We start from the raw sequence: 12,229 nt of genomic DNA, 5'->3' as shown, positions 1-12,229 counted from the left end.
AATCCGCACTGATTACCTATCAACCCAGCAACCAACCACGGCAAAACTAAAACCATTTCAGGAAAAGGCTAATTAATATTTATTATTTTCTTCATGTTGCAAAAAGAGGAATATCATGTTTCCTCTTAGAATATGCCCCTGAAATTTTTAAAGATTTAACCATATGGAAGAGATCTAAAAGTGTGTAAGAAAAGGCTAAAGATTTGGAATCCTAATTCAATTTCCCCTCACATTTTAATAGGAGCCTGTAGCAAACATTTATTTTTAGAGAAATTCTCAGTAGAGAACTGAACAAAAGACTATTGTGTGTTCAACACAGTAAGGTTTCTCTGGTCCCATCTATACCAACTTTTCAAACATCAGGTTGGAATTAAATGATTTTAAACTTTAAATTGACTATTTCCAGACCATAAAATCTAACCACACTTAGTCGGCGTAAGTATTCCAAGTGAGTTATAGCTGAGTTCAAGTGTGAAATCTGCATTTTTCAAGTGCCAATAAAGGAACTTTCCTTTAGACTTTGACTCTATACACTGACTTGTTCAAGAATGCCATATAATGTTTTTATTTCCCTCTCCAACAAAAATTTTCATCTGCACCTGATAAATCTGACTTGGTATCGTTTCTGATGAAAAGCATATGGGTATCGGTCATATCACTCTACTATTTTCTTATTAAAATGAGAATTGTAACTTTTTCTCTAACTTAGGAAGAGTAAAAAAGAAGTTTACAGGCCTGCCTGATCACTATGAACATCGCTATGTCTTAATTTGAAATATGTGTCCTACCACAGGCCTGCTAAAATACAAAAGGAAACAAGAAATTATCTGTGATTAGTGGTGTGGTCATCTTAAAACATGTCCACAAATTCCTTGACATATCTCCCATCAAAGGTGGAGTTAGTTCCCTCTCTTTGATATGGACCAGTCTTAGCGACTCTCACTTCTTAATAAAGAGAAGGTGGCGGAAATGAGACTGAAGGCTTTAGAGGCTGGGTCATAAAAGTTGATACAGCTCCCTCCTGGCTCTCCCTATTGGGATGCTCACCTGCAGAACCCAGCCACCATGCTGTGAGAAAGCCAGGTGGCCACATGCTCCAGCCCCAGTTCCACTTCCAGAAAAGGTCCCAGCAGACAACCAGCATCAAACAGCAGACAAGTGAGTGAAAAGAGGCTTCACATAACTGTAGCACCCAGGCTTTGAGCACTTCAACCGACACCATGTGGCACAGAGACAAGCTGTCCCACCAACCCATGTCCAAGTTGCAGATTCATGAAAAATTTACAAGTGCCTTTGTTTTAAGCCACTAGGCTTTGGGTGGTTTATTATGCAGCAACAGATAACTGGAACATGAAGATTAATTCAACCACATTCAGCCACTCAACTTATTCTTTCCATTCACCCCCTGCCCAACCCCTGCCACAGGAAGACAAACCAGTTTTAAGTAAACAACAATGCTGACATAGAAACTTGACAGCTAGAATCCCAGCATTTGTTACCCTTGCTGGCAATTAGCTTTCTCTTGTTCTGTTTGCTTCTCACCTCTTAACATACAAGAATTCTTGGCCTTTTCCTCTGTCCTGCCTTAGACTTACTCCTAGCTTTGAAAGGTTGCTTTTATTAAACACCTGGCTTATGAAACTGCTACTACTGCTACATACGCTCCAGTTTTTTAATCAATTAACAAGTGAAATTTGCCTTACAAAAGGTAATTCTGACTCTCAGGCTAGTAACTAGTTCAAGATGTTCTGAAAGAGCCATTGAAATGGGTTCTCAACCCAACCAAGTAACCATATCAAAAATGTACTGTTCCTTCTAAGAAATACCAGGAAGGGAAATATCCTAATAACTAAAATAAGATTTTTCTCTAAAAAACACAAGCCTGAAAAGTTAAAGCCTGAGGGAACCTTGGAGATAATCTAGTTCAGGACTTTTTTCAACCAGTGGTATATTGAATATAATCCAGGGAAGATTTTCATGACAAAAGTACTAAGAATTTGTATCTTACTCCATCCTCACTGAAATGTCAACGTGCCATTATATAATGGCAATTTTAAACTTGAATTTTGTTTGTACTTTATTTTTACATTTGTATGCATGTATTTTACAAACAAGATGTACAAAATATGATTTTGTTTATACTTTACAGCTACAGCAATAAAATGTATCCATACAATGCTATTTAATGTTCTGTCCTTAAAGTTTAGAATATATGATAAATATAACAAAAGAAGCCCTGGGAGTCCATAAATAGTCTTCTAAGCAAAAGAAATTAAAGTAGCTGTTCTATTTTTACTATAAGAAATGTTGGTAAAAATTACTCTAGTCCAAATCATGTGGCAAAACTGAGGACCAGAAAGGTTATGCAGTTGGCCTGAGGCCACATAACTAGTTAGTGGCAAAACTATGACCAGAATTTTGGTATACTCATGTTCTCTAGTCAGGTATGGGGCTCCATTAGATTTGGATTAATAGAAGGAAAACAATTACTGTCTGCTTCAATTCAGAAGGTAAGTCAAAATGGTTGGCTGGATTCCAACCCCTTCAATGTTACATTTATAATCATTCTGGAAGACTATCTTCCTCCTTAATGTAAAGAAACAGAACCTTAATGAAGGGGCCTCAGACAACACCAGGGCAATGTGGAGGAAATGTGGCTGACAGTGTGGACTGGCTATTCAAAAGCCATTCATAACCCCAATATCCCTTGCCTTAATTGTAGAGACTATAAGAGACTCAATCCTTGGCCTCCACTGCAGCTAGGGGTGATCATATGACAAAATTACAAAGAAATGAGGATGTATACATTGGTCACTAAGAGGGCATTTCTTCCCAAATAAAAACATCAGTGCTATGAGAAGGCCTTTGGCCCTTGTGCCCTCTTCCTGCCAGGAATGTTGATGTGATTCCTGGAGATGCAGGAGCCATCTTGGTTCCATGGGGACAAAAGCCACATGCTGAGGATTGCAAACAGGCAAAGAGAAGGAACCAGAAGGAGAACCAACCCACCAGCCCTCAACTCTCTGTCCTCTATCTTAAACTTCCTACTGAGTGAAGTTTAAGACTATGCAGTTGGTTTTTTTATTACCTGCAGCTAAATACAATCCTAATTCTTAAACGAAATAAATCTGGCTTTTCTCCTTAATCCATTTTGTCCCAAAGTTGGGTGTCCATCTATGTTATTTTTTTATCACTGAATTTGGTAAATGAATGTTTAATCACCTCCACCACCCTAGCTCGTACCACCACCCCAAAATGTTTTAAAAGATCAGTAAAAGAGAATGAGGCATGTCTCTTTTCTCCAAGACGAAGACAGTTTTAACTTGTAGTAGGTCTCCTGTAGCAGATGGCAGAGTTAAGGGCTGCCTTAGGAGGCAGATGAAAGAGAGATGGTTTCCCTACTTATAACCCAGCTGACCTCAGTCCTGAAAAGCATATGGAAATCTAGAAACAGAAAGAAGGAAACCAGAACTATTGCATGTCAAGTTCCTAACCTCTACTGGGGAAAGAGCACAAACAATGAACCTTAACTGGAGGGGATATTATAAAAACCATGCACTCAACCCTTCATTCAATACCTTTTCTTTCACTTGAACATTGTGTTAAGAGATCTTCCACCTCACCTTCCATTTAAGAAACAAAATTAATTGAATCAAGAGAAATACAGTAATCCCAAGGAAGGCTTATAAACAAAACTAGGGTGTTTTCCATTCATCTTCCCATGTCCTTCCTGATAAAATATTTTTCTGGCTACGGAAGCTCGTAAAGTTATATCAATTGTTAAGGTTCAATAGCATTTTCCAAAGGGGTGAAAAGAATGGGTAACACTGATGAGAAGCTAGGAATTCTACTAATTTCATACCAAAAGAACAAAACAACAACAAAAAAGGAATGAAAAAATTTTAAAAAGAATGTATCTCAGCAAGGGAGCATCAAAATGCTTTGGCACATTTCCCGGACTAAAGTGGACAAAATCCAGCTGTTCTGGACCAGTAGTCTAGATCATTTCTCTAAAACATAAAAAGAATCCCCAGCCCAAGCAATCACCCAATAAATAGCTCTATAGCTGACAAGGACCCTAAGGGTTCAGAATGGGATACAACATTCCACAACACACTCAGGTTCCTGTGATGATCCAAGGGAAATTCCTTAAGCTAAGTCTTTAGGATTACACTAAGGACCTTAAAATGTGAATTCTGCACACAAAGAGCATAAGCCAAGCAAGTAATAAACATTATGGAGGCAAGGAGCAGTATTTATGGATATATAATATAAAGCAACATTCAATGGATAAAAAATATTGCGAGAAAATAGACCTTTACATCGGAATAGTTTCCGATAATTTAGAACCAGAAGTGTCTTATTCATCTAGACTGACTTTAATGTGAGCAGGAATTCTCCTTCTTGCTCCCAAACAAATGGAACCCCAGCTTAGGATAGAGCATTCACAGATAACTTTTTTTTTTAAGTAGAACTACCATAATTTACAGCAAGCTATTGCTGTGCATGCTAATTACTCAAATGCACTAAGTTAAAGCCTAAGGACACCGGACAAAAATAAACAAACCAAAAATGAGATCAAAGTCATTTCCTTTGAAGACTTCACTTAGTTTGTGTGGCAGGTAATCTCTCAGAATGGACTACAGATATAATACATAGCACCACCCTACCTAGCACATTTCCTGGAGGTACCTTCTCTAGATCTTCCAGTTCCCTTCCCATCAGAAGATACAGGTTTTCCAGGGTACAGCATGCCATGTGGGGGACCGGGGGAAGGTCATCTAATGGAGCTGAGAAGCCTAATGGCACCTAGGCAAAAAAATAAAATAAATAAAGGAAGATAAGTTAGAAGGCATCAAATGAAGAGATTAGTTAATACCTACAAAGTTACTTTATTCAAAAGTAAGATATAGTGCGGTCATGTTTCATGTAAACCTGAAACGTGTAAATCTGAAACGGCATGATACAAAAATAAGTCTCAGTTTATGAATAAATTCTGAAATAGTGAAACCTCTCAAATATTCAAAAATTGTCAAGAATTCCACATAATCATAAGCTTTATGGCTAAGTAATATAAATTCTGTTGTGACCCGGTAGCACCACATTAACTAACAAACAAAAATCCCCATAGCCCTTTGCTAGTATTTACATGAACCATGTCATACACCAGTTCTGGTGACCACTATGCTATTATTTCAATGCTCATTATTACTATTACTACTTAAAATTATAATAATATTATTATAATGTCATGTCAATTATAATCTTATTATAATATCCTTTAAGCATTCAATAAGGGCTGGTGCTAGTGCTGAGTAAGACTTGAAAACGAGTAACTTTGGAAGAGCAGTTAGACCTAATAAACATGCCATGTAATGGCCAAACAACTGCTATTGATATTATATGCTACACTGTTCATCTGGAAGAGAGCATGCTGTGAGATATCAGGGACTCATGAGAAGACACAGCACACTCACAAGCAAAGAATATGCTACAGGGATAAGAGATTTATGAACTCCCCCTACATCATATTTATTCTTATGGAGATACTGTCTCAAATGATTCAAGATATTGTCTCGAATTATTCAGTGATCTCCATATAAATGCAAGTGCCCTGAAAGCATTTCAACCAAGGAACCAACTTATCTTTGATACCGAAAGGCCCAAGGCACTGTGCCAGTGCTGTGAGGAGAATAAAACATCCAAGACATAACATGTACAAAGATAATTACCATTGCAAACCTAGAGTGAGTGACACAAAAGCAGTACAGGCAAGTAAATTCATGAAATCTCAGAGGAGGGAGAAGATAATGTGTTAGGGTAGACTTGAAACTTCATGAAAATGATGACCTTTCAGGCACCTGATACATTTAAATGTACATGTTCTGACTCAGTGACAACTCTATAGGGGAGCTCTAAAGATAGGGTGGAAGAAATTTAAAATATAAGGATCAAATTGGAAGAAACAGAATTATGCATAGACAGTATGATCATTCACTTAAAGCAAACTACAGATAAATTATAATTACTAAGACAATTTAGCAAGATGGCCACAGACCAATATACAAAACTTAATTAACTGTATGTCTATAAATCAGCAATAGAAAAAATATATGTTTTTAAAACAGTAACTTTTACAATATCAACAAAATATAAGAGAGCTAGGAATTAGTAACAAAAGTGATTAAAGATTTTTATAGAGAAAATGATAAAACTTTATTAGAAAACATTTTAAATGACCTAAATAAGTGAAGAGCTATACCTAATACATTCATGGATAGAAAGATTCAGCATTGCAAAATGTTGACTAGTGCCATACATGTACCAAAGTCTCCACAGGACTTTTCATGGAACCTGACAAGATGACTGTAAAGTTTATAGAGAAGAGTAGAGAGTTAGGAATTAATGAGATACAAAGAAAAACAAGGTAGAGGAATTTGGCCTTTTAGATGTCAAAACACGTAGAAAAGAAGACAACACTGAATAGAGACAGTGACAGACAAACAGAAAAAATGAAGCCTAATAGTCCAGAAACAGACCAATGTACATGTGAAATTTGATTTATTACAGAATTGACAAAGCAGATTAGTGGGTAAAGATAGGATTATTCAATTAATGGTGCTGGAACAACTGGTTATTTGTATGCGGACAAAAATCAAATTGGATCCCTTCTTCATACCATATATAATACAAACACTGACTTAAACATTTAAACATGAAAGGCAAAACATTAAACTTTAGAAGAAAACAGAAAATTTTGCGTCTTCAGTGTAGTCATAATTTTAATTTTCTTAATCAAGTAACAAAAAATAAAATCCATAATGGGAAAGACTGATGAATTCAACTACATTAAAATTAAGAACTACTGTCTACTGAAAGACACTAAATAAGAAGTGTGACAAGTCCCAAACTGAAGAAGGAATTTGCAAAACTTAAAAATGACAAGGAATTAGTATCCACAATACACAAAAGAATATACAAAATTAATATCCAGAATATATAAAAACCAATATTAAAAAGTATATATTGTACAATAGAAAATTATGCAAATGACCCAAAGAGATACCTTCATAAGAGAAAACAAGAATGACCAATAAACATGTTAAAAGAGGGCCTCCCTGGTGGCGCAGTGGTTGAGAGTCCGCCTGCCGATGCAGGGGATACGGGTTCGTGCCCCGGTCTGGGAAGATCCCACATGCTGTGGAGCGGCTGGGCCCGTGAGCCATGGCCGCTGGGCCTGCGCGTCCAGAGCCTGTGCTCCGCAGCGGGAGAGGCCACAACAGTGAGAGGCCCGCATACCGCAAAAAGAAAAAAAAAAAAAAAAACAGGTTAAAAGAGTAAAAAAAAAAAAAAAAAAGAGTAATAAGGAAAATGTAAATTGAAACCATAACAAAACACCATATCATACCCATCTGATTAGCAAAAATTAAAGCCTGACAATACCAAATTTTGGTGAGGACATGGAATAACTGGCACTGTTAAACACTGCTGCTGGGAGTGTAGGTCAGAACTACTTTGGAAGACAATTTGGAATTATCCAGCTAAGCTGAAGACACACACAGGCAATTCCACTATGGGCACATTACCTTGAATTTTTTGCAAATATGCACAAGGAAGATGTACAAAAATATTCAATGTAGCATTGTTTTGATTAGCACAAAAGGAAAGCAGCCCAAATACATACTGAAAGGAAAATGGATAAATATTTCTATAATGAAATACAATGCAGCAGTGAACAATAAATGAACTACAGGAATAAGCATCAACATAAATTTACCTCACAATGTTAAGTTAAAAAGCAAACTGGAGAATAACTACAGTTAAGATTCCATTTAAGCAAAGTACACAAGCAGGATATTGTTTAGTAATGCACACATAGGTTGTAAAACTAGAGGGAAGGGGCTTCCCTGGTGGCGCAGTGGTTGCGAGTCTGCCTGCCTATGCAGGGGACATGGGTTCGTGCCCCGGTCCGGGAGGATCCCACGTGCCGCGGAGCGGCTGGGCCCGTGAGCCATGGCCGCTGAGCCTGCACGTCCGGAGGCTGTGCTCCGCAACGGGAGAGGCCACAACAATGAGAGGCCACCGTACCGCAAAAAAAAAAAAACTATAGGGAAAAGCAACAGAAGGATGGAGCAGACAGACGAAAGGCAGTCCTCCTATGATCCCTGCCTCCTGGTGTTCACCTCCTTGTGCAATCCCTTCCCCCTCAGTGTGAGCGGGGCCTGTGACTTGCTTCTCACCAAGGGAGTATGGCAAAGGTGATGGGATGTCACTCCCACGATGACCTCATGTCACACAAGACTCTGTCTTGCCAGTAAATTCACTGTACAGTCTCCTCTCGGGCCTGATGAAGTAAGCATCCAGGCTGGGAAAGTCCACATGACAGGAAACTGCACGCAGCCTCTAGGAGCTGACAGCAGCCAAAAGAATCTGGGGCCCTCAGTCTCCCAGTTACAAGGATGTGAATTCTGCCAACAACCTAAGGAAGTCTGGAAGCAGATACTTCCCCAGCTGAGCCTCCAGATGAGAATACAACTCAGTCAACATTCTCATTGCAGCTTTGTGAGACCCTAAGCAGGACTAGATAAGCTGTGCTCAGACTCCTAACCCACAGAAACTGTGAGATGAGAGAGCAGAAGCAAGAGAACTACTATTCTGCAGCCTCTGGAAGGAAAACCACATTCACAGAAAGATAGACAAAATGAAAAGGCAGAGAACTTTGTACCAGATGAAGGAACAAGATAAAACCCCAGAGAAACAACTAAATGAAGTGGAGATAGGCAACCTTCCAGAAAAAGAATTTGGAATAATGATAGTGAGTATGATCCAGGACCTCAGAAAAAAAATGGAGGCAAAGATCGAGAAGATGCAAGAAATGTTTAAGTAAGACCTAGAAGAATTAAAGAACAAAGAGAGATGAACAATACAATAACTGAAATGAAAAATACACAAGAAGGAATCAATAGCAGAATAACCGAGGTGGAAGAACAGATAAGTGACCTGGAAAACAGAATGGTGGAATTCACTGCTGTGGAACACAATAAAGAAAAAAGAATGAGAAGAACTGAAGACAGCCTAAGAGACCTCTGGGACAACATTAAATGGAACAACATTCACATTATAGGGGTCCCAGAAGGAGAAGAGACAGAGAAAGGACCCGAGAAAATATCTGAAGAGATTATAGTCGAAAACTTCCCTAACATGGAAAAGCAAATAGCCACCCAAGTCCAGGGAGCGCAGAGACTCCCAGGCAGGATAAACCCAAGGAGAAACATGCCGAGACACATAGTAATCAAACTGGCAAAAATTAAACACACAGAAAAATTACTGAAAGCAACAAGGGAAAAATGACAAATAGCATACAAGGGAACTCCGTAAGGTTAACAGCTGATTTCTCAGCAGAAACTCTACGAGCCAGAAGGGAGTGCGATGACATATTTAAAGTGACGAAAGGGAAGAACCTACAACCAAGATTACTCTACCCGGCAAGGATCTCATTCAGATTTGATGGAGAAATCAAAAGCTTTACAGACAAGCAAAAGCTAAGAGAATTCAGCACCATCAAACCAGCTCTACAACAAATGCTAAAGCAACTTCTCTAAGTGGGAAAAACAACAGAAAAAAAGGACCTACAAAAACAAACCCATAACAGTTAAGAAAATGGTCATAGGAACATACATATCGATGATTACCTTAAACGTGAATGGATTAAATGCTCCAAACAAAAGACACAGGCTTGCTGAATGTATACAAAAACAAGACCCATATATATGCTGTCTACAAGAGACCCACTTCAGACCTAGGGACACATACAGACTGAAAGTGAGGGGATGGAAAAAGATATTCCATGCAAAAGGAAATCAAAAGAAAGCTGGAGTAGCAATACTCATATCAGATAAAATAGACTTTAAAATAAAGAATGTTACAAGAGACAAGGAAGCACACTACATAATGATCAAGGGATCAATCCAAGAAGAAGATATAACAATTATAAATATATATGCACCCATCATAGGAGCACTTCAATACATAAGGCAACTGCTAACAGCTATAAAAGGGGAAATCAACAGTAACATAATAGTGGGGGACTTTAACACCTCACTTACACCAATGGACAGATCATCCAAACAGGAAATTAATAAGGAAACACAAGCTTTAAATGACACAACAGACCAGATAGATTTAATTGATATTTATAGGACGTTCCATCCAAAAACAGCAGATTACACTTTCTTCTCAAGTGCACACGGAACAATCTCCAGGACAGAGCACACCTTGGGTCACAAATCAAGCCTCAATAAATTTTAAAAAATTGAGATCATATCAACCATCTTTTCTGATGAGATTAGAAATCAATTATAGGGGAAAAAACGTAAAAAACACAAACACATGGAGGCTAAACAATATGTTACTAAATAACCAAGAGATCACTGAAGAAAGCAAAGAGGAAATCAAAAAATACCTAGAGACAAATGAAAATGAAAACACGATGATCCAAAACCTATGGAATGCAGCAAAAGCAGTTCTAAAAGGGAAGTTTACAGCAATACAAGCCTACCTCAAGAAACAAGAAAAATCTCAAATAAACAATCTAACCTTACACCTAAAGGAACTAGAGAAAGAAGAGGAAACAAAACCCAAAGTTAGCAGAAGGAAAGAAATCATAAAGATCAGAGCAGATATAAATGAAATAGAAACAAAGAAAACAATAGCAAAGATCAATAAAACTAAAAGCTGGTTCTTTGAGAAGATAAACAAAACTGATAAACCATTAGCCAGACTCATCAAGAAGAAAGGAGAGGACTCAAATCAATAAAATTAGAAATGAAAAAGGAGAAGTTACAACAGACACTACAGAAATACAAAGCATCCTAAGAGACTACTACGGGCAACTGTATGCCAATAAATTGGACAAACTGGAAGAAATGGACAAATTCTTAGAAAGCTATAACCTTCGAAGTCTGAACCAGAAAGAAATAGAAAATATGAACAGACCAATCACAAGCAATGAAATTGAAACTGTGATTAAAAATCTTCCAACAAACAAATGTCCAGGACCAGATGGCTTCACAGGTGAATTCTATCAAACACTTAGAGACGATCTAACACCCATCCTTCTCAAACTCTTCCAAAAAATTGCAGAGGAAGGAACACTCCCAAACTCATTCTAGGAGGCCACCATCACCCTGATACCAAAACCAGACAAAGATACTATAAAAAAAGAAAATTACAGACCAATATCACTGATGAATATAGATGCAAAACTTCTCAACAAAATACGAGCAGACAGAATGCAACAACACATTAAAAGGATCATACACCACGATCAAGTGGGATTTATCCCAGGGCGCAAGGATTTTTCAATACACACTCATCAATCAATGTGATACACCATCTTTAACAACATCTTAAAAACCATATGATCATCTCAATAGATGCAGAAAAAGCTTCTGACAAAATTCATCACCAATTTATGATAAAAACTCTCCAGAAAGTGGGCATAGAGGGAACCTACCTCAACATAATAAAGGCCATATACGACAAACCCACAGCAAACATCATTCTCAACGGTGAAAAACTGAAAGCATTTCCTCTAAGATCAGGAACAAGACAAGGATTTCACTCTCGCCACTATTATTCAACACAGTTTTGGAAGTCCTACTCACGGCAATCAGAGAAGAAGAAGAAATAAAAGGAATACAAATTGGAAAAGAAGAAGTAAAACTGTCACTGTTTGCAGATGACATGATACTATACATAGAGAATCCTAAAGATGCCACCAGAAAACTACTAGAGCTAATCAGCGAATCTGGTAAAGTTGCAGGATACAAAATTAATGCACAGAAATCTATTGCATTCCTAGAATAAAATACCTAGGAAAAAACCTACCTAGGGAGACAAAAGACCTGTATGCAGAACACTATAAGACACTGATGGAAGAAATTAAAGATGATACCAACAGATGGAGAGATATACCATGTTCTTGGATTGGAAGAATCAATATTTTGAAAATGACTATACTACCCTAAGCAATCTACAGATTCAATGCAATCCCTATCAAATTACCAATTGCATTTTTTACAGAACTAGAACAAACAATCTTAAAATTTGTATGGACACACAAAAGACCCCAAATAGCCAAAGTAGTCTTGAGGGAAAAAAGCGGAGATGGAGGAATCAGAGTCCCTGAATTCAGACTATACTACAAAGCTACAGTAATGAAGACGAT

The 12,229-nt window shown here is 37.7% G+C and overlaps 1 protein-coding gene across 6 annotated transcripts in view; it reads right to left on the bottom strand.

The window, feature by feature from the left end:
* The window catches only part of EFL1 (elongation factor like GTPase 1), a 135,246-nt gene that overhangs the window by 82,855 nt on the left and 40,162 nt on the right, over positions 1-12,229 (bottom strand). For all 6 annotated transcript variants that reach the window (XM_060097486.1, XM_060097484.1, XM_060097483.1 and 3 more), the window contains one exon: positions 4,671-4,809. In XM_060097486.1, coding sequence (XP_059953469.1) covers positions 4,671-4,809 — 139 coding nt within the window. The remainder of the gene's footprint in view (positions 1-4,670; positions 4,810-12,229) is intronic.

This window comes from Mesoplodon densirostris, chromosome 4 (genome assembly GCF_025265405.1).
Source record: "Mesoplodon densirostris isolate mMesDen1 chromosome 4, mMesDen1 primary haplotype, whole genome shotgun sequence".
In the NCBI taxonomy this organism is placed as follows: domain Eukaryota; kingdom Metazoa; phylum Chordata; class Mammalia; order Artiodactyla; family Ziphiidae; genus Mesoplodon; species Mesoplodon densirostris.
Note: the sequence above shows the minus strand (reverse complement) of the source record. Positions and strands in the feature narration are given on the sequence as shown.